Source organism: Misgurnus anguillicaudatus, chromosome 5 (assembly GCF_027580225.2).
Source record: "Misgurnus anguillicaudatus chromosome 5, ASM2758022v2, whole genome shotgun sequence".
Lineage (NCBI taxonomy): Eukaryota > Metazoa > Chordata > Actinopteri > Cypriniformes > Cobitidae > Misgurnus > Misgurnus anguillicaudatus.
In genome coordinates this window covers 11,662,787-11,676,395 of record NC_073341.2, presented here as the reverse complement: position 1 = coordinate 11,676,395, position 13,609 = coordinate 11,662,787, and the positions used below count along the sequence as shown (strand labels likewise).

The window sequence follows — 13,609 nt, the reverse complement described above, 5'->3', positions numbered from 1 at the left end:
TGTGAAATGGTAAAGTTTACTTTCTTACTGTTTGTCACAAATGTCTTGTTTTTGAATAAAGTGTGACATGTGACTAAAAACAACCAACCTTTTCACAACAACATTGAAAGCTCGGCTTAACAGCTGATCATAGCTGAAAAAAGTGGGTTTTTTTCATCTCTATGGGGCGGTTTCCTGGACAGGGATTAGACTAGTCCTAGACTACAATAAATGTAAATGTGCAAACTAATATCATCTCTTTTTAACAACATGCCATTTTTTTTATGTAAATTGAGTGAGCAAAACCAGTATCGGCTCCAAATATCGGCTCAAGAAAATCGGCACCCTGTATCGGTCATCGGCTAAGGCTGATGAAAAAAAATCGGTTTCGGCACTGCAAAATCCATATCGGTCGATCCCTACAATAGGGTGGTTCTTGACACGTTTGCTTAAAACCAGAACCTCTCTACAAGTCAGCTTTATCTATACGGGCACTTCAATGCAGGCCGGATGGGCCTGCCTGAGGATCAAATGGCTCCACAATGTCCTCATTTCCATTTCCGCAGCAATAGCAGGCTTTTTTAATAGCCCGCAATGCTCTGGCCAAGAAAGCACGGATTTTCTTCCGGCTTTTTGGTTTTAGTTCTAAAAGACAAAAATAGAAAAGATGAACAACAGATGTTACCACCTGATTAAAGCCCTTTTTTTTTTTTGGAAACGCATAAAGTAATAACACTGGGAAATATATTTATACTGTGATGGCCCGTCATGATGGGGTCACACATTAGGCATTGGTCACACACACACGCGCGCGCACACACGTTTATAATAAAACAGACTTCAGTTATTTTTGGTTTAACTATGTTTATTTAATAAGTTTCAGCAGCAATTTGGAGTGCCCACAAATTTGTTTGCTGTACTATATATTTGTGTTAATATAGTTTTCTTTAGTGATGTTACCAGTGACACCGAAGCTCCGAAGCGTGTATAAAAAAAACGAACCGATTTTCATTGAAGCTTTGTATCGAAGCTTGATTCGTTCTGGCAAAATCACGTGACCAATGACGTCCGAAGCTTCGTTTCACACACACCCACGTGACTGCTTCGTTATCTGATTCAAAGGTTTAGAATTGTGCGATGCGCGGCGCGCCCTCATGGGTTGTATTGGAGTATTGCATTACACGGAATCGATTACTGTATAGTGAGTTTATGATATATCTAGAATATATTAGTAGTAAAAAGCCTTTTCTGCACCACTTAATACCATGATATATTTTTTAATTGGTTCACACTTTATACTTTTGAGACAAGGTCTATCCTTAATTTGTTATTTTTGTTTGAAGTACCAATCGCATGAAATGGAACGTGCTTTGGTCATGTATTTAATATAGTGTTACATTTATTTATGAATCTATCCTTAATTTGTCAATCGATTAAGTTTTGCTTTTATAATTAAATTAATACGTTGTTTGGTTGTGGAACATATTGTGAAACAGCACTTTCACCAGCAGAGGTCCTCATTGAGCTCTGATTTGAAAAGCTTCGAGTAATGAACCTTTTTCCGATACAATTGGGTTGAAAGCTTCACTGCTTCAAGAAAGCTTCACTTCGCCATCACTAGTTTTCTTTGAGTTTAAGTTACCGTGTTTTGGATGGCTGGAGTGGTGGAGGTCTCTCTCATGCTCCGATGAGAGGTCCGTTCACATTAAGGTCCGACGGGCTGCCGCAACCGCACTTTAGTTCCGCCTGCCAATACCAGCTCCTGATGATTTGCGGGGAGATATAAAATGTGTATTTTGCCATATTTAAACTTATTTTGATTTCTTTAATTGATTGGTTACCTTTTTGATTTATTAAAGATTATCTATTTAGTCTTTTGTTAATAATTAATTTTGCTAATTTAACTGGCCATTGTGGTGTTGTAGTTTGTGTTGTGTTCCCCCCTCTGTGTTAAACATGGACTAGTCCACTTGTATAAATTGTGCCCTTTTGTGTCATTTTGTGAGGTCAGTTCAGTTCGTTTGCACATGGTCTAGTTGTGTTAGTTTTGTTCTGTTCACCTCTTTAATAGGCCTAGTTATTTAATTTGCTTACTTTATGTAATTTGTTTATTTATTTTTTCTTCATTTTTGAACTTTATTAAAACTATACTTTGGGAAACTATTTTTTGGCTTGCCCTATCTTTATTGACTGCTCGGTCCCTCACATATACACTTGTTTATTAATTAATTATATCGATATTTGATGCCAGCATATGGATTGTTGTAACGCACAAAGACAGACAGTGATAAATCCGCATATCGATTTATTGTCCCACCACTATTCCTGATCAGAGAACTGTAAATTTAAATCTCACTAGCCAATGGGATTAAAGTATGGTTAAGTCCTACCCATACAAGAGATTTGTGCCAGAATGGCAAATGTAAATTTGTAAACCTTAAATGAAAACCTTGCTTAGAAAACAGTTAAGAAAGAATGTGAAACCCGTGTTAGATTTTTGCCTTTGAGTTGTTATCTTTCGTTCTCATTTTAAGTTTGTTTGTTTAATAAAAAGTTCCATTTAGCTGAAGTTTATTCTAGATTCATTTAAGGGCAATTGCAATTATATTATCATAAATATTTATTACATGTATTTCGTAAAGTAATGTACTTTTAATCAGCTCTTAACTTTACAACAAAAATAAAAGCCAACAGTGATAACAGAAATAGCTGCAGAGTAGCAGTTTAATGTATGCATGATTGGTGAAATGTTCAATTCACAGATTTAAATAAAATAAGTTAATCAAAATGTCTTGATGAATGAGAGAAATCATGCAAATGAGTAATGAAGGGTATATTTTAAGGTTTAGGTCAAGTGTACTTATTTATTTGAGTTAAAACAGCATCAGGTTTAACATTGTGTCTGATTGGATTTACTACGTTAACTCCCAGTATTTTATACCAAGGTCAAGGGTTTGATATTGGATATGAAAAACATGTACATAAGTAACCCAATCAGTTTATTTAATCAGTTTGATCAAATAAAAAAGATAAGAAAAGTCTTCCATATCAGTTCAATTTTATTTATATACTGTAGCACTTTTCACAATTGTTTAATTATTTCAAAGCAGCTTTACATTAATAAACCTGACTCCCTAAACTCCTAGGAGAAAAACAACCCTAGAGAGAGAGAGCCAGACATAGCTGATTCTATAGAGGATAAACTATATATTAGAAACTACAACTTTAAAATATAAAAACATTAAGGGCCCTATTTTAACGATCTAAGCGCATTGTCTAAAGCGCACAGCGCAACGTCTAAATGGGCGTGTCCGAATCCACTTTTGCTAATTTAACGACGGGAAAAATGGTTTGTGCGCCGAGCGCATGGTCGAAAAGGGTAGGTCCTATTGTAATGGGAGTATTTTGGGCATAACGTGCAGTAAACCAATGAGAGTCACAGCTCTCATCCCCTTTAAAAGCAAGTTGCGCTGGCGCTATATCTAATCCCTATTTAGATGACGGACTTTGTAAACTGAAAAACTAAGCGGAGGTAGAAGATCCCCAGTTTAAGATTAATGTTAAATAATTGTGTTGTTTTTCACTTGTATTGAAATTTTTTTTATTAAAACCTTTAAAACCCGTTTTCTTTTAGTCATGGAAGTAAAAAGCAGGCTTGTAATTGCTTTAAATGTATGGCTATCCAATATCATCAAAACATAATTTAAAGTATGTAAGATAAGGTTTGTACTCTAAAAATACTTTATTTGTAACAAACAGGAGATAAAGAAATTACAAACGGCTCTCCTCACGTTTCAGCCAACAATGCGCCGGAACACACCTCGTTTTTAGACCAGAACGCCCATGGGCGCAAAAGGGGGCGCAAATGCATTTGCTATTTAAACAACGCGGCGCTAAACGTGAAAATTAGGGTGGAAACTAGCGAAAGACACTTGCGTCGCGCATTGCGCCGGGTGTAAGATAGAGCCCTAAGAATTAAAAAAATGTTTTTAATGTGTTCAAGGATGAGACAGGATCTGCATCAGACGTTCAGCCAGCGGTCTGTGATCATGAAGTCTGAGGCTGAAATAAAACCTGAAGATGAGAAAGAAAGGAAAAGTCAACATTTAATTTTTAGTCATCATATTTATAGTATATCTAGAACCTTAAAGGCACAATATCAGTGGCGGCTCGTGACTGCTCATCCGAGGGGCGCTAATTGAAAATAAGTGTTCGGAGTGTCATGTGTGTTGGTTGCGTTTTTAAAATATTTGTTTGTTGCATCATGTGAACCATGTGCATCACGTGTTTTGTCAAAATAAGTGCCTGCTGCACACGCGTCAAAACCGTTTATGATAAAAGAGACGCTCAAGTTCACAAAATACACGCAAGACACTCCCTTAATAGTAAACTTTGATTCCGCATGAGATTATGCGAGTATCTGGCAAACGCAAGTGTCTCTTTTATCATAAACCCTTTAGACGCGTCTGCAGCAGGCACTTATTTTGACCATACATGTGATGCACATAGGATCTCTCGACATGCAGAACACATATTTTGAAATAATGAACCACACACATGACGGGCTACATACATGTTGTGATGAACTTGAACTTCGCATCAAGCGCCTTCGGAAAAAAGAAGTCACCGGCCGCCAGTGCACAATATGTATGATTTTTGTAATAAAATATACAAAGATAAATGCAGTTGTGTACTTACATAATGCAGAAACTCCTGAGAAATTGTGGCCCTTTTAATGTCGGTGCTATTCTCGCTTTCTGGTTGTAGAAACTAGGGAGACACAAGAGGACAAATGCAGAAGTGTTGGTTAAAGGCGGAGTCCATGATGTTTGAAAGCCAATGTTGATATTTGAAATCACCTAAACAAACACGCCCCTACCCCAATAGAATCTGGACCTTCTGTTGATAGACCCGCCCCACACATACGCAAACCGGCATTTGATTTGATTTGATTGGCTATAAGTGTGTTTTGGTAGTCGGCCCGTCTCCTTCTCCAAACCGTTTTTCAAACATCGTGGACTCCGCCTTTAAACAACATCTAACACACAGCTGTTAGCTAATTCATTATGATGCCATTAAATAATGTCAGTGTTTCCCATACATTGATTTATTTGTGGTGGCCCACCACAGAATCAACACAGGCCCCCACAATTAGAATTTTCATGATTCCCATTTACATTTTTATTTCACTATTTAAAACACCTTAATTCGGATTAAAATATAATTTGATATATAATACAGATCAAATACAGATACAGATCAAAGAGTAGAAGTGAAACATATTTCAGGTGCCAACACAAGATCAAGCGCAAACACAACATGATGACGTCACATATATGCTAATTAGCGGGTGACGTCATTACCACCACAGTCTCTCAAAATCCTGTGGAAAACACTGAATGTGATCAAACGGATAGTTAAAAAAGCATTCATTTATTACCTTATTTATCCATAAACATGATTAGCAAACTCCATATGTCTCAGAATGATGAAAACAGCATCTCCAATCATTCCCCTTGTGCGGATAGTGCCCTGTAGTGATGAAAATGTACATTTAAACCAATCTTACAATACAACTAACTACAGAAAATAAAAAGTATGTAATCTGCAAAATGTAGTTTCCTACTTGGTCTGTTACCTCATTTTGTATACGAGTAGCTCTACTTCGTCAGACTTAGTTTTAAACCAGTCATGATCTAAGATCTGCTTGAGCGTCGGACGATCACTTGGATTCTTGGCCAGGCAACCTCTTAACAGATCGCTGATTTCTGTACAAGATTTAGGAGAGAGCTGGTTAGTCATCATGACGCACAAATGGCAATAATGATCATGGCATAAAGAGATGCTTTTGTTGTCATTTAATAATACTGCAAAAAAGTCTGTCTGTCTATCATCTAAAGGGACCCTGGTCACAGACAGACAGTGGCTGTGTCCCAATACAAAGGCTGCGACCTTCTAAGGACGTATTTTAAGACCGATTGCGTCTCAGCAGCGCGACTTGAGGCTGGTAAGGACGTCCCAATTCAAAGGATGCTTAGAATGAAGCCTCAAATGCGTCCTCATTTCTCCGCGATGTTAAGGATAGAACGAATGGATCCTTAACAGCCGAGGATATCCCAAGATTAATTGCGCGCCTGCAACGGCGGCTGGATATTATAAAATAAACAATTAAAAACTTCATTAAATAAAAGTGTGTTTTATCAAAAAAAAAGTTTGTCACTGTTTTAGTATTACAAGTTATGTTTTGTGTTAATATTATTATTTTTATGATGAATATATTTCTAAGGTTGATTGATTTAATTTAATATACTGTTGAATAGTTTAATCTACATCAACGTGTCATATTTTCTAAACTAAATTAATATTTTTCTGATTTCATATTTATTTTAATAAGTCAGAAACGTTTCCGCTATGTCCTGCTGACAGGCGCAGCAGGTGACGCCAATTATGGGTCGTCCGAAGGTTAGACCGTCTCATTTCAGTTCTCTTCACGAACTTCTGAGGCTGCCACCTTGAAAGACCGAGTGCTCATTTTTAAGGTCCCACGCTTATAAGGTCGCAGCCCTTGAACTGGGACACAGCTAGTACCTCAGGTTAAGATGATGGCACAGTGATGTAATACATTGGCGAGCCACTAAATGACTGTTTAGCTAAACACAATAAAATACATCTTGCCAGACGGACCGTATCCTCTGACAATATTTATTGTGATTGATCAGTGGCTTTGTGTGTGCATGTTGATCAGTCATTTTCACTCACCCTTTGATAAACGATTCATAGTTCTCCGATTCCTGGAATCCACGAAAGATCCATGCACCATAAAGGACAGCACATTACCTAAGGCCCAGACGTTTTTTCGCATGGCCTCGAATTTTTCGATGCAACATGAAGCTCCTGTACAAAAACATCATGTTGAGTCATTTTGTAAAAGAAACAGCAGGTTTCAATACTCCGCTATATATTAAAAAAGATTCAGCTCACCCCTAAAGTCATAGCCATCATCATGCGTCAGATAACGTCCAGCCCCAAAGTCAATTAACTTCAGGCTCATTGTTGATTGCTGCACCAAGAAGTTTCCGCAATGGATGTCGGCATGGAAAACTCCATTATCCAGACAGTGTTGCACTGCCAGTACCGCCTGACGCATGAGATGTCTTGCTGTATTTTCACTTAGTTTTTCTTCACGACTAACAAATTTCAACAAGGATTCGCTGTGCAGTGGGTACTCCAACACCAGAATGTAAAGGTGTTTAGTCTCGTACCAGTCATACAACTGTATGACATTGGTGCATGAGGGCGCATCTCTTAACTTAAGCATCAGCGCCACTTCTGTAATGAGCGGTTTGGGGTATCCAGGCTGGAGAAAAATGGTCAACAAATTACAATTAGATAAAACAAATATCTTGTATTGGTGCGTAATCGCTATACTGTCTATTTTCTGTTTAGTTCACTTTATGACAACTTACAATCTGAATAGGGCTTTTATTCTTTCGTTTGCTTATTCGCTTGATGGCAACCTGTAAACACAAAAACAACAAAAGTTTATTTCTCTTGAGCTGACTGAAGCGGCTCACCTGACACTGCACACATAACTTTAAGGTTTGAGAATCTACAAACTTTTAAACATGGTTTAGATCAAGTGGACATACAAATTTCAGCAAACATTGTGTTTGATATAAATACGAGTGCATTACCGGAGTGCCATCTGATTTACGGATCCCTTTGTACACTTTGCCACCGAAACCTTTCCCAAGCACTTTATCCTTCAAGAGTTTATATTTAGAATCAAAAGTGTCTGAAAAACACACAGAAAAATGATGAGGTGACAGTACATGTTAACATTCATATACTCACAGACGAAAGGTACAGCATACATTTCCAGGTACAGAAGAATATGATGAAGAAACCATTTCACATATTGGTGCAAAGTAGGAGTAATGAAGTCAGTACACTCACCTTTAGGCACTGAGAGATCAGCTGCTTTCTTCTCGCTTGGCGGTTCAAAAGCTTGTTGAACAAAATTTATAACTTTTGGCCTGACAACTTTATCATCTTCTGGTAAGGGATTTCTGGGATTTTCAAGGGCTTTTGCCTCAGGATTTCCATCTTCTTTTGACCCAGGATTTTTAGCTTTATTTGGGTCGGGATTTCCGCCACCTTTTAACCCAATATTCTCTTTAATGGCACCTAACGTCTGTAGCCTGGCATTGGCTGCAGCGATGCCACCAAAACTGGCCAGATCCGCACCATCCATGGCATCAGGAATAGCTGGATCGGCATCTTTTTTCACTTTTTTACCTTTTTTTCTCAAAGGGTTGTGAAATAAGCGGCTCTTTGAAGCCTTTTGTTTGTGTTTCTTTAAGCCAACACTCTTCGATTGAGAATCTGCCAGATCAACAACTTCCCTGGCATCAGGGATAGCTGGATCGGCCTCAATCTGTGAAATCGGCATCGACTCCACTTTGCCCCTCCGGAAGCATCCAAGCAAGCGTTCCCACAATGTCATGCCTTTATTCGGACAAATCTTTGGTTTTGATTGGGGGCAGGCCAGATCAGGAACATCCATGCCAACAGGAATATCTGAAATGGCCTTGGGCTGTTGAGTTGGCACAACAGTCACTTTTTCTCCCTGGAGGTTAGATTTGCGGCTCTTTGAAGCCTTTTGTTTCTGTTTCTTCGGAACAACGTAGGTCTTTGACTGTGATGCTAGATCAACAACTTCCCTAACATCAGGGATAGCTGGATCCGCTTTAAGCTTGGGAGTCGGCACTGACTCCACCTTGCCCCTCCAGAGACAGTCAAAGAATGCCATTCGTTGTTTTTCCGGTTTGATCTTATTGTTTAATTCAGAGCTGGCCAGACCAGCTTCATCCTTTAGATTAGGATTAGCTGAATCCGCATTAAGCTGTGGAGAAGACCAGAGGTGGGTCAGACAGACAGACAGACAGATAAATGTTTCAAAGCCATGTTTAGAAGCCATGTTTCCATCCAAGGCTTTTTACCAAAAAATGCCTTAGCGCATAAACGCAATACCTCAAAAAATATTTATTTTTTTAATAGCTTTAACGCAAATAAATGTGATGTCACATGATAGATCTTCAACACGCGCAACCTCTGAAGGACATAACAGCAAACAATGGGCGCTCTTATTGCAGCCTGAGACTTTCTGTTTTGATTTGCAGAGTCGATCCTCCATATACGCAGAGGGTACGCAAGCTGCACTGAACTAACTTCATGAAGTGCTGAAATGTCAATCACAATCCATAAAATGATTCATGTTTATTCTCCTAAATATTCAATTTTTTCTCCTCATAATCGGGTGCCTTTGGTGAAAGCACATTTATTTTAAATTACCGAGACCACAAACATCAGACTCGACCTGGCTAAGCTTTTATTGTAAGTGCATTAGAGAAATTAGGTAGATAATTTGCTGAAGGTCAGATTTTTTGCGATACACCAAAACTTATGTGACAATTATTCGTGACATCACCACGGACACCATTTTAGCTCCATTTGAATAGAAAACCTTTTTTACACATATTCACTTGGTCGATAACAAAACCTGGATGGAAACACGTCTATAAATGGACAGATAGTTGTAGTAAATGTAATGATGTAACAAACCTCTGAAGGAATCAGTGTTTCCACTTTATCATTACGAAGGAATGGCTGCTTTACATTGTTCCACCCCTTCTTTATTGATTTAAAGATTGTATTCTTGCATTTTTCTACACCAAAAATATAAAAACAAAAACAAACGATAAACTATTCGAAAATTCATTATGACAAAAGTTGAACCGTTGTCAGTAATGATACTTAATAAACACATTTAACAAACTGTCCACCCAGATACTATTTGATCAAATATGTAATTGAGTATCTAATTCTTTATAACAAATTCCTAAAAATACAGCAATGATTATTGCATTAATAACGCTGTTAAAATAAGAGTTTAAAACCTGATCTCACGAATTTCCGTGGCATAGTCACGGAATTTTTTGCTAATTTTTCCGTGAGATTCTCACGGATCTCCGCATATTTCCGTGGCCCTGCCACGGACTTTCTTTTCCGTGGCATTCTCACGGATTGGTTACTCAACTGTTTTGTCCTATTTTCTTACCATTTTCGCTTCAGTTTAGGGTTAGATTTACATAAAATGACATCCCTACCCAAACCCAACTCTAACCCCAATGCCAGGTGACAATTGATTAAAGTTTAGAAAATATAAAAGAATACATCAGAAAAAATTGTATAAACCAATAGTTAAAGTGACATCCTAATGCAAACACCAAATCTAACCCTAAACCGAAGCGACAATGGTTTGAAAATAGGAAAAAGCAGTTGAGTAACCAATCCGTGAGAATGCCACGGAAAAGAAAGTCCGTGGCAGGGCCACGGAAATATGCGGAGATCCGTGAGAATGTCACGGAAAAATTAGCAAAAAATTGCGTGACTACCCCACGGAACTTTGTGAGATCATGTTGTTTAAAACACACTAGCAATGGTCTAAACTTAATTTCTTATTGTAAGATGCTTTATTTTACTGACTTTAATGTAATAAGATATCAGTATCTGTGAGGGCCAACAAAACTATTGAGGAACAAACATGGTACAGATTTAAAGATTGTCAAGAACACAAAACTTCCATCTGACCTGTGGGGCTGTTCGCCTCCTCAAATGCAGGAGTAAACTCCTTTACTCCTCCTCGTGGATGTGAACTCCCGGCGCGTCTGTCTAACAAATGTCCGTTGTTCGGGACAATTTCAGGGACAGCACACGGAAGAACAAAATCCATTCCACGGTCATCACATCCTAACACTGCAATTCAATAAATAATGTTATGAAATGAATGCTTTAACTGAAGTGATCAATACGTGTCTAAAACTTGTCACTTATTTTAATGTATTATTTATTCAACTGTATAAAATAAATATCACATTTGCAATCATGCTGAGCAGAAACAATAAACATCAGACAGTAACATACAGGGATGCAAACAATGACATGATGATGTGTATTGTGTTATTGTAAATCTGATGAGAAAAATACAACTTTTGTTAACTTGAGATAACAAGAAATTAAGTTGTGATCATGAGAAAACAAGCAAGCAAAAATAAAAATAGTACACAACCTCGGCTTCTGTAAATAAACAAAACATTTGCAGTCTGGTATGCACTGCTAACTATTTATTATGTTATACATCACTTATGAAAATTAAACATTTACATACAACAAAACCTGGTTAACGGTACTGTAGTTAAACCATTGTTACCACAAAATAATAGTACTCAATAGGGCTTGGGCGCCGCGTTGCATTCTGGGACGTAGCGGCCATGTTGGTGGCCTCGCGAATGTAAACATACAGCAAGTAGGAGAAGCGGCAGAGTTGGGAGAATAAAAAGAAAGAAAAAAGATGTTAAAATCCGGAAAATTATGTGGAATTTACTGGGATACGTTAAACAGGGAAGCAGGGACCGGTATGTGGACAAAATCAGAACTATTAACAGTTTGGATCCATATGAAAAAAGAGTGAATAAAAAGCCTTTTAAGATAACAGCGTGGTTGTTGTGAGAGCACGATTTTACGCCAATCTGTAAGCAAAGTCACGTATGACCTTCACAAGAAGCTTAGTTAATGCAGCAGTTTTTGCTGTCAGCAGAGGGATAGCAACAGAAAGATGAATGTTGAAAATTTCCCGTATTTTGGGCAAGTAAACCGGGACATTTCCCTTATGTTCAATGTTGACTTAAGCTATATAAATTAATATTCAGATGTTATACTTCGTTGTCGTATATATAAATGTCATTTATATGGCATGTATACACATTACTGAGGGGTCGAGGTTAATGTTTGGTTTCCGATATTGAATAAAACATAATGAAGTTTTGTCCTTATCTGTCATTTTTAATGTAAATTACTTTTAATTATTAATACAGCAACGGTTTACCATGGTTGAAAAAAATAACGACAAATCAAGACGATTGAGAGAAAGTATGTCCATAAACAGAGCGCCACGACAAGTAATGACGTCACGACGCCCAAGCCCTTACTACACTTTTACCACATAAAAACCATATTTAATTTCCGTGAGGGATATTAAAAAACAAGGCCTCATACGGCGTAATTCTTATCTTAAATTGCGGGGATGTTTTATTCATTTCGGTCGCTTTTTGTTAAATTAATGGAGTCAAAATTTGTCTGCGTATTCTCCCGGTCAAGAAAAACGGCGGGTAAAATGTCAAGTACACGAGCACCACCTGCTGTGTCTACATGTACACGTGCATTAACAACACAATAACTGTATGTAATCAGCATGAAAGTCAGACGTTTTGCCTTAACTTGCATCTTACCTCTTTGGCGTTTCGCCTCATGTGTTGGATAAACATCCACCATCTCCTCCTCATCATCCTCCTCTCCTCCACATGGATTTAAACAACCGGCAGCGCGCCCGACTTGTGACGAAAGTCCGATATCAAGGACATAGTCACAGTTCAGCACAGCATTCGGCAGAATAAAATCCATATTTTCAACATCTGCTCCTTCCATGTCCTTGTCGGACAATGGTGTTACAGGACGAAACATGATGTGAAAAAATAACTGAAAGACTTAACTGTGCTAGACTCGGTTCACAGAGGGTTGAAATCTAAGTAAACTGTCTGTCTGTACACAGTGCGTCGAGCAGTTTAAAGTTGCGAACTTTTTGAAAGTCTGCAAATTCACTTGGTAATCTGTACAGTAGCGTTCAGAGTCAACCAAAGGCAAGCGTTCAGATCAGCCAAATGATACCGGTCTCATCTGGCTGAGCGTTTTTATAGGCACCGAGTGTGATGTCATAATGGTTCCATGACAACGATGTGTTCTACAGTATGGTTGTCATGGAGTTTAATGACTTTGTTCTATTTACAGTTCAACTGTGATGAGTTTTTTTATATATATGTCCCTTGTGTTGTTTCATTAAAACAATTTACAACTTTTGGACTTTTTATTGTATATATAATATCAAAACTCTTTAATATGTCTTACTTAATGCTTATTACTACATTTTAAAATATATTTTACAGAATGTATAGATTTTGTATTAATATTTTTTTTATTGCATGTTCACTAAACATTACAGAAAAGAAAACATACAACATTACATAACATACATAACAGGAGGAGACGCATAACAGACCCTAATACATTAATACATAGTTTACACAGAGAAAAAAAAACAGTTACATTTCCATTACAAAGCCACACGAACCAGATCATCATAAACTAGATAAGATTTTTCCCAGTATAAGAGTATGGGGTGCCAATTGTAAAGTGGCGCATACTCAAAATATCAGCAACATTTTGTCACATTTAGCTTCAAACAATGTTTTAAAAAACTGGTATTAATTTTTGACTTTCACTTTTTAGCACATTTACAAAATTATTTGTCAACTTAGAGATATTTTAAATAGTTAAATGTAAATATTAAATGTTACATCTAAATGTTAAATGTTAAATCTAAATATAAATGTAAAGTCTAAATGTTAAATCTAAATCTAAATGTTAAATATAAATCTAAATGCTAAATCAAAATCTTAATATAAATGTAAAATCTAAATGTTAAATCTAAATCTAAATGTTAAATCTAAATGTT

At 37.3% G+C, this 13,609-nt stretch overlaps 2 protein-coding genes and 1 long non-coding RNA gene across 3 annotated transcripts; all 3 read right to left on the bottom strand.

The window, feature by feature from the left end:
• Positions 1-3,697: 3,697 nt before the first annotated feature.
• Positions 3,698-6,878, bottom strand: LOC141363831 (uncharacterized). The gene is made up of 5 exons (XR_012369410.1): positions 6,739-6,878; positions 5,618-5,747; positions 5,420-5,511; positions 4,678-4,749; positions 3,698-4,053 (listed from the first exon to the last, which is right to left on the bottom strand). It is a non-coding gene; the product is annotated as an uncharacterized lncRNA (long non-coding RNA).
• Positions 6,879-6,940: 62 nt separating this feature from the next.
• Positions 6,941-7,789, bottom strand: LOC141363868 (serine/threonine-protein kinase pim-2-like). Its single transcript, XM_073867371.1, has 3 exons — positions 7,674-7,789; positions 7,446-7,496; positions 6,941-7,336 (listed from the first exon to the last, which is right to left on the bottom strand). The coding sequence occupies exon 3, from the start codon at positions 7,295-7,297 to the stop codon at positions 6,941-6,943; it is 357 nt and encodes a 118-aa protein (XP_073723472.1). The 5' UTR covers positions 7,298-7,336; positions 7,446-7,496; positions 7,674-7,789.
• A 25-nt stretch (positions 7,790-7,814) lies between these two features.
• LOC141363867 (uncharacterized) lies at positions 7,815-12,851 on the bottom strand. Its single transcript, XM_073867370.1, has 5 exons — positions 12,330-12,851; positions 10,633-10,797; positions 9,604-9,707; positions 7,936-8,884; positions 7,815-7,828 (listed from the first exon to the last, which is right to left on the bottom strand). The coding sequence occupies exons 1-5, from the start codon at positions 12,559-12,561 to the stop codon at positions 7,815-7,817; spliced, it is 1,464 nt and encodes a 487-aa protein (XP_073723471.1). The 5' UTR covers positions 12,562-12,851.
• Between the last annotated feature and the right edge of the window lie 758 nt (positions 12,852-13,609).

What these genes read in the sequence shown, in the direction of transcription:
- LOC141363868 (XM_073867371.1), bottom strand. Translation starts at nt 7,297, where the DNA reads ATGCTTAAGTTAAGAGATGCGCCCTCATGCACCAATGTCATACAGTTG.
- LOC141363867 (XM_073867370.1), bottom strand. Translation starts at nt 12,561, where the DNA reads ATGTTTCGTCCTGTAACACCATTGTCCGACAAGGACATGGAAGGAGCA. An exon ending in TGAGGCGAAACGCCAAAGAG is followed by an intron (nt 10,798 to 12,329) that starts GTAAGATGCAAG and finishes ATTGAATTGCAG; the next exon opens with TGTTAGGATGTGATGACCGT. An exon ending in AAACACTGATTCCTTCAGAG is followed by an intron (nt 8,885 to 9,603) that starts GTTTGTTACATC and finishes TCTTCTCCACAG; the next exon opens with CTTAATGCGGATTCAGCTAA.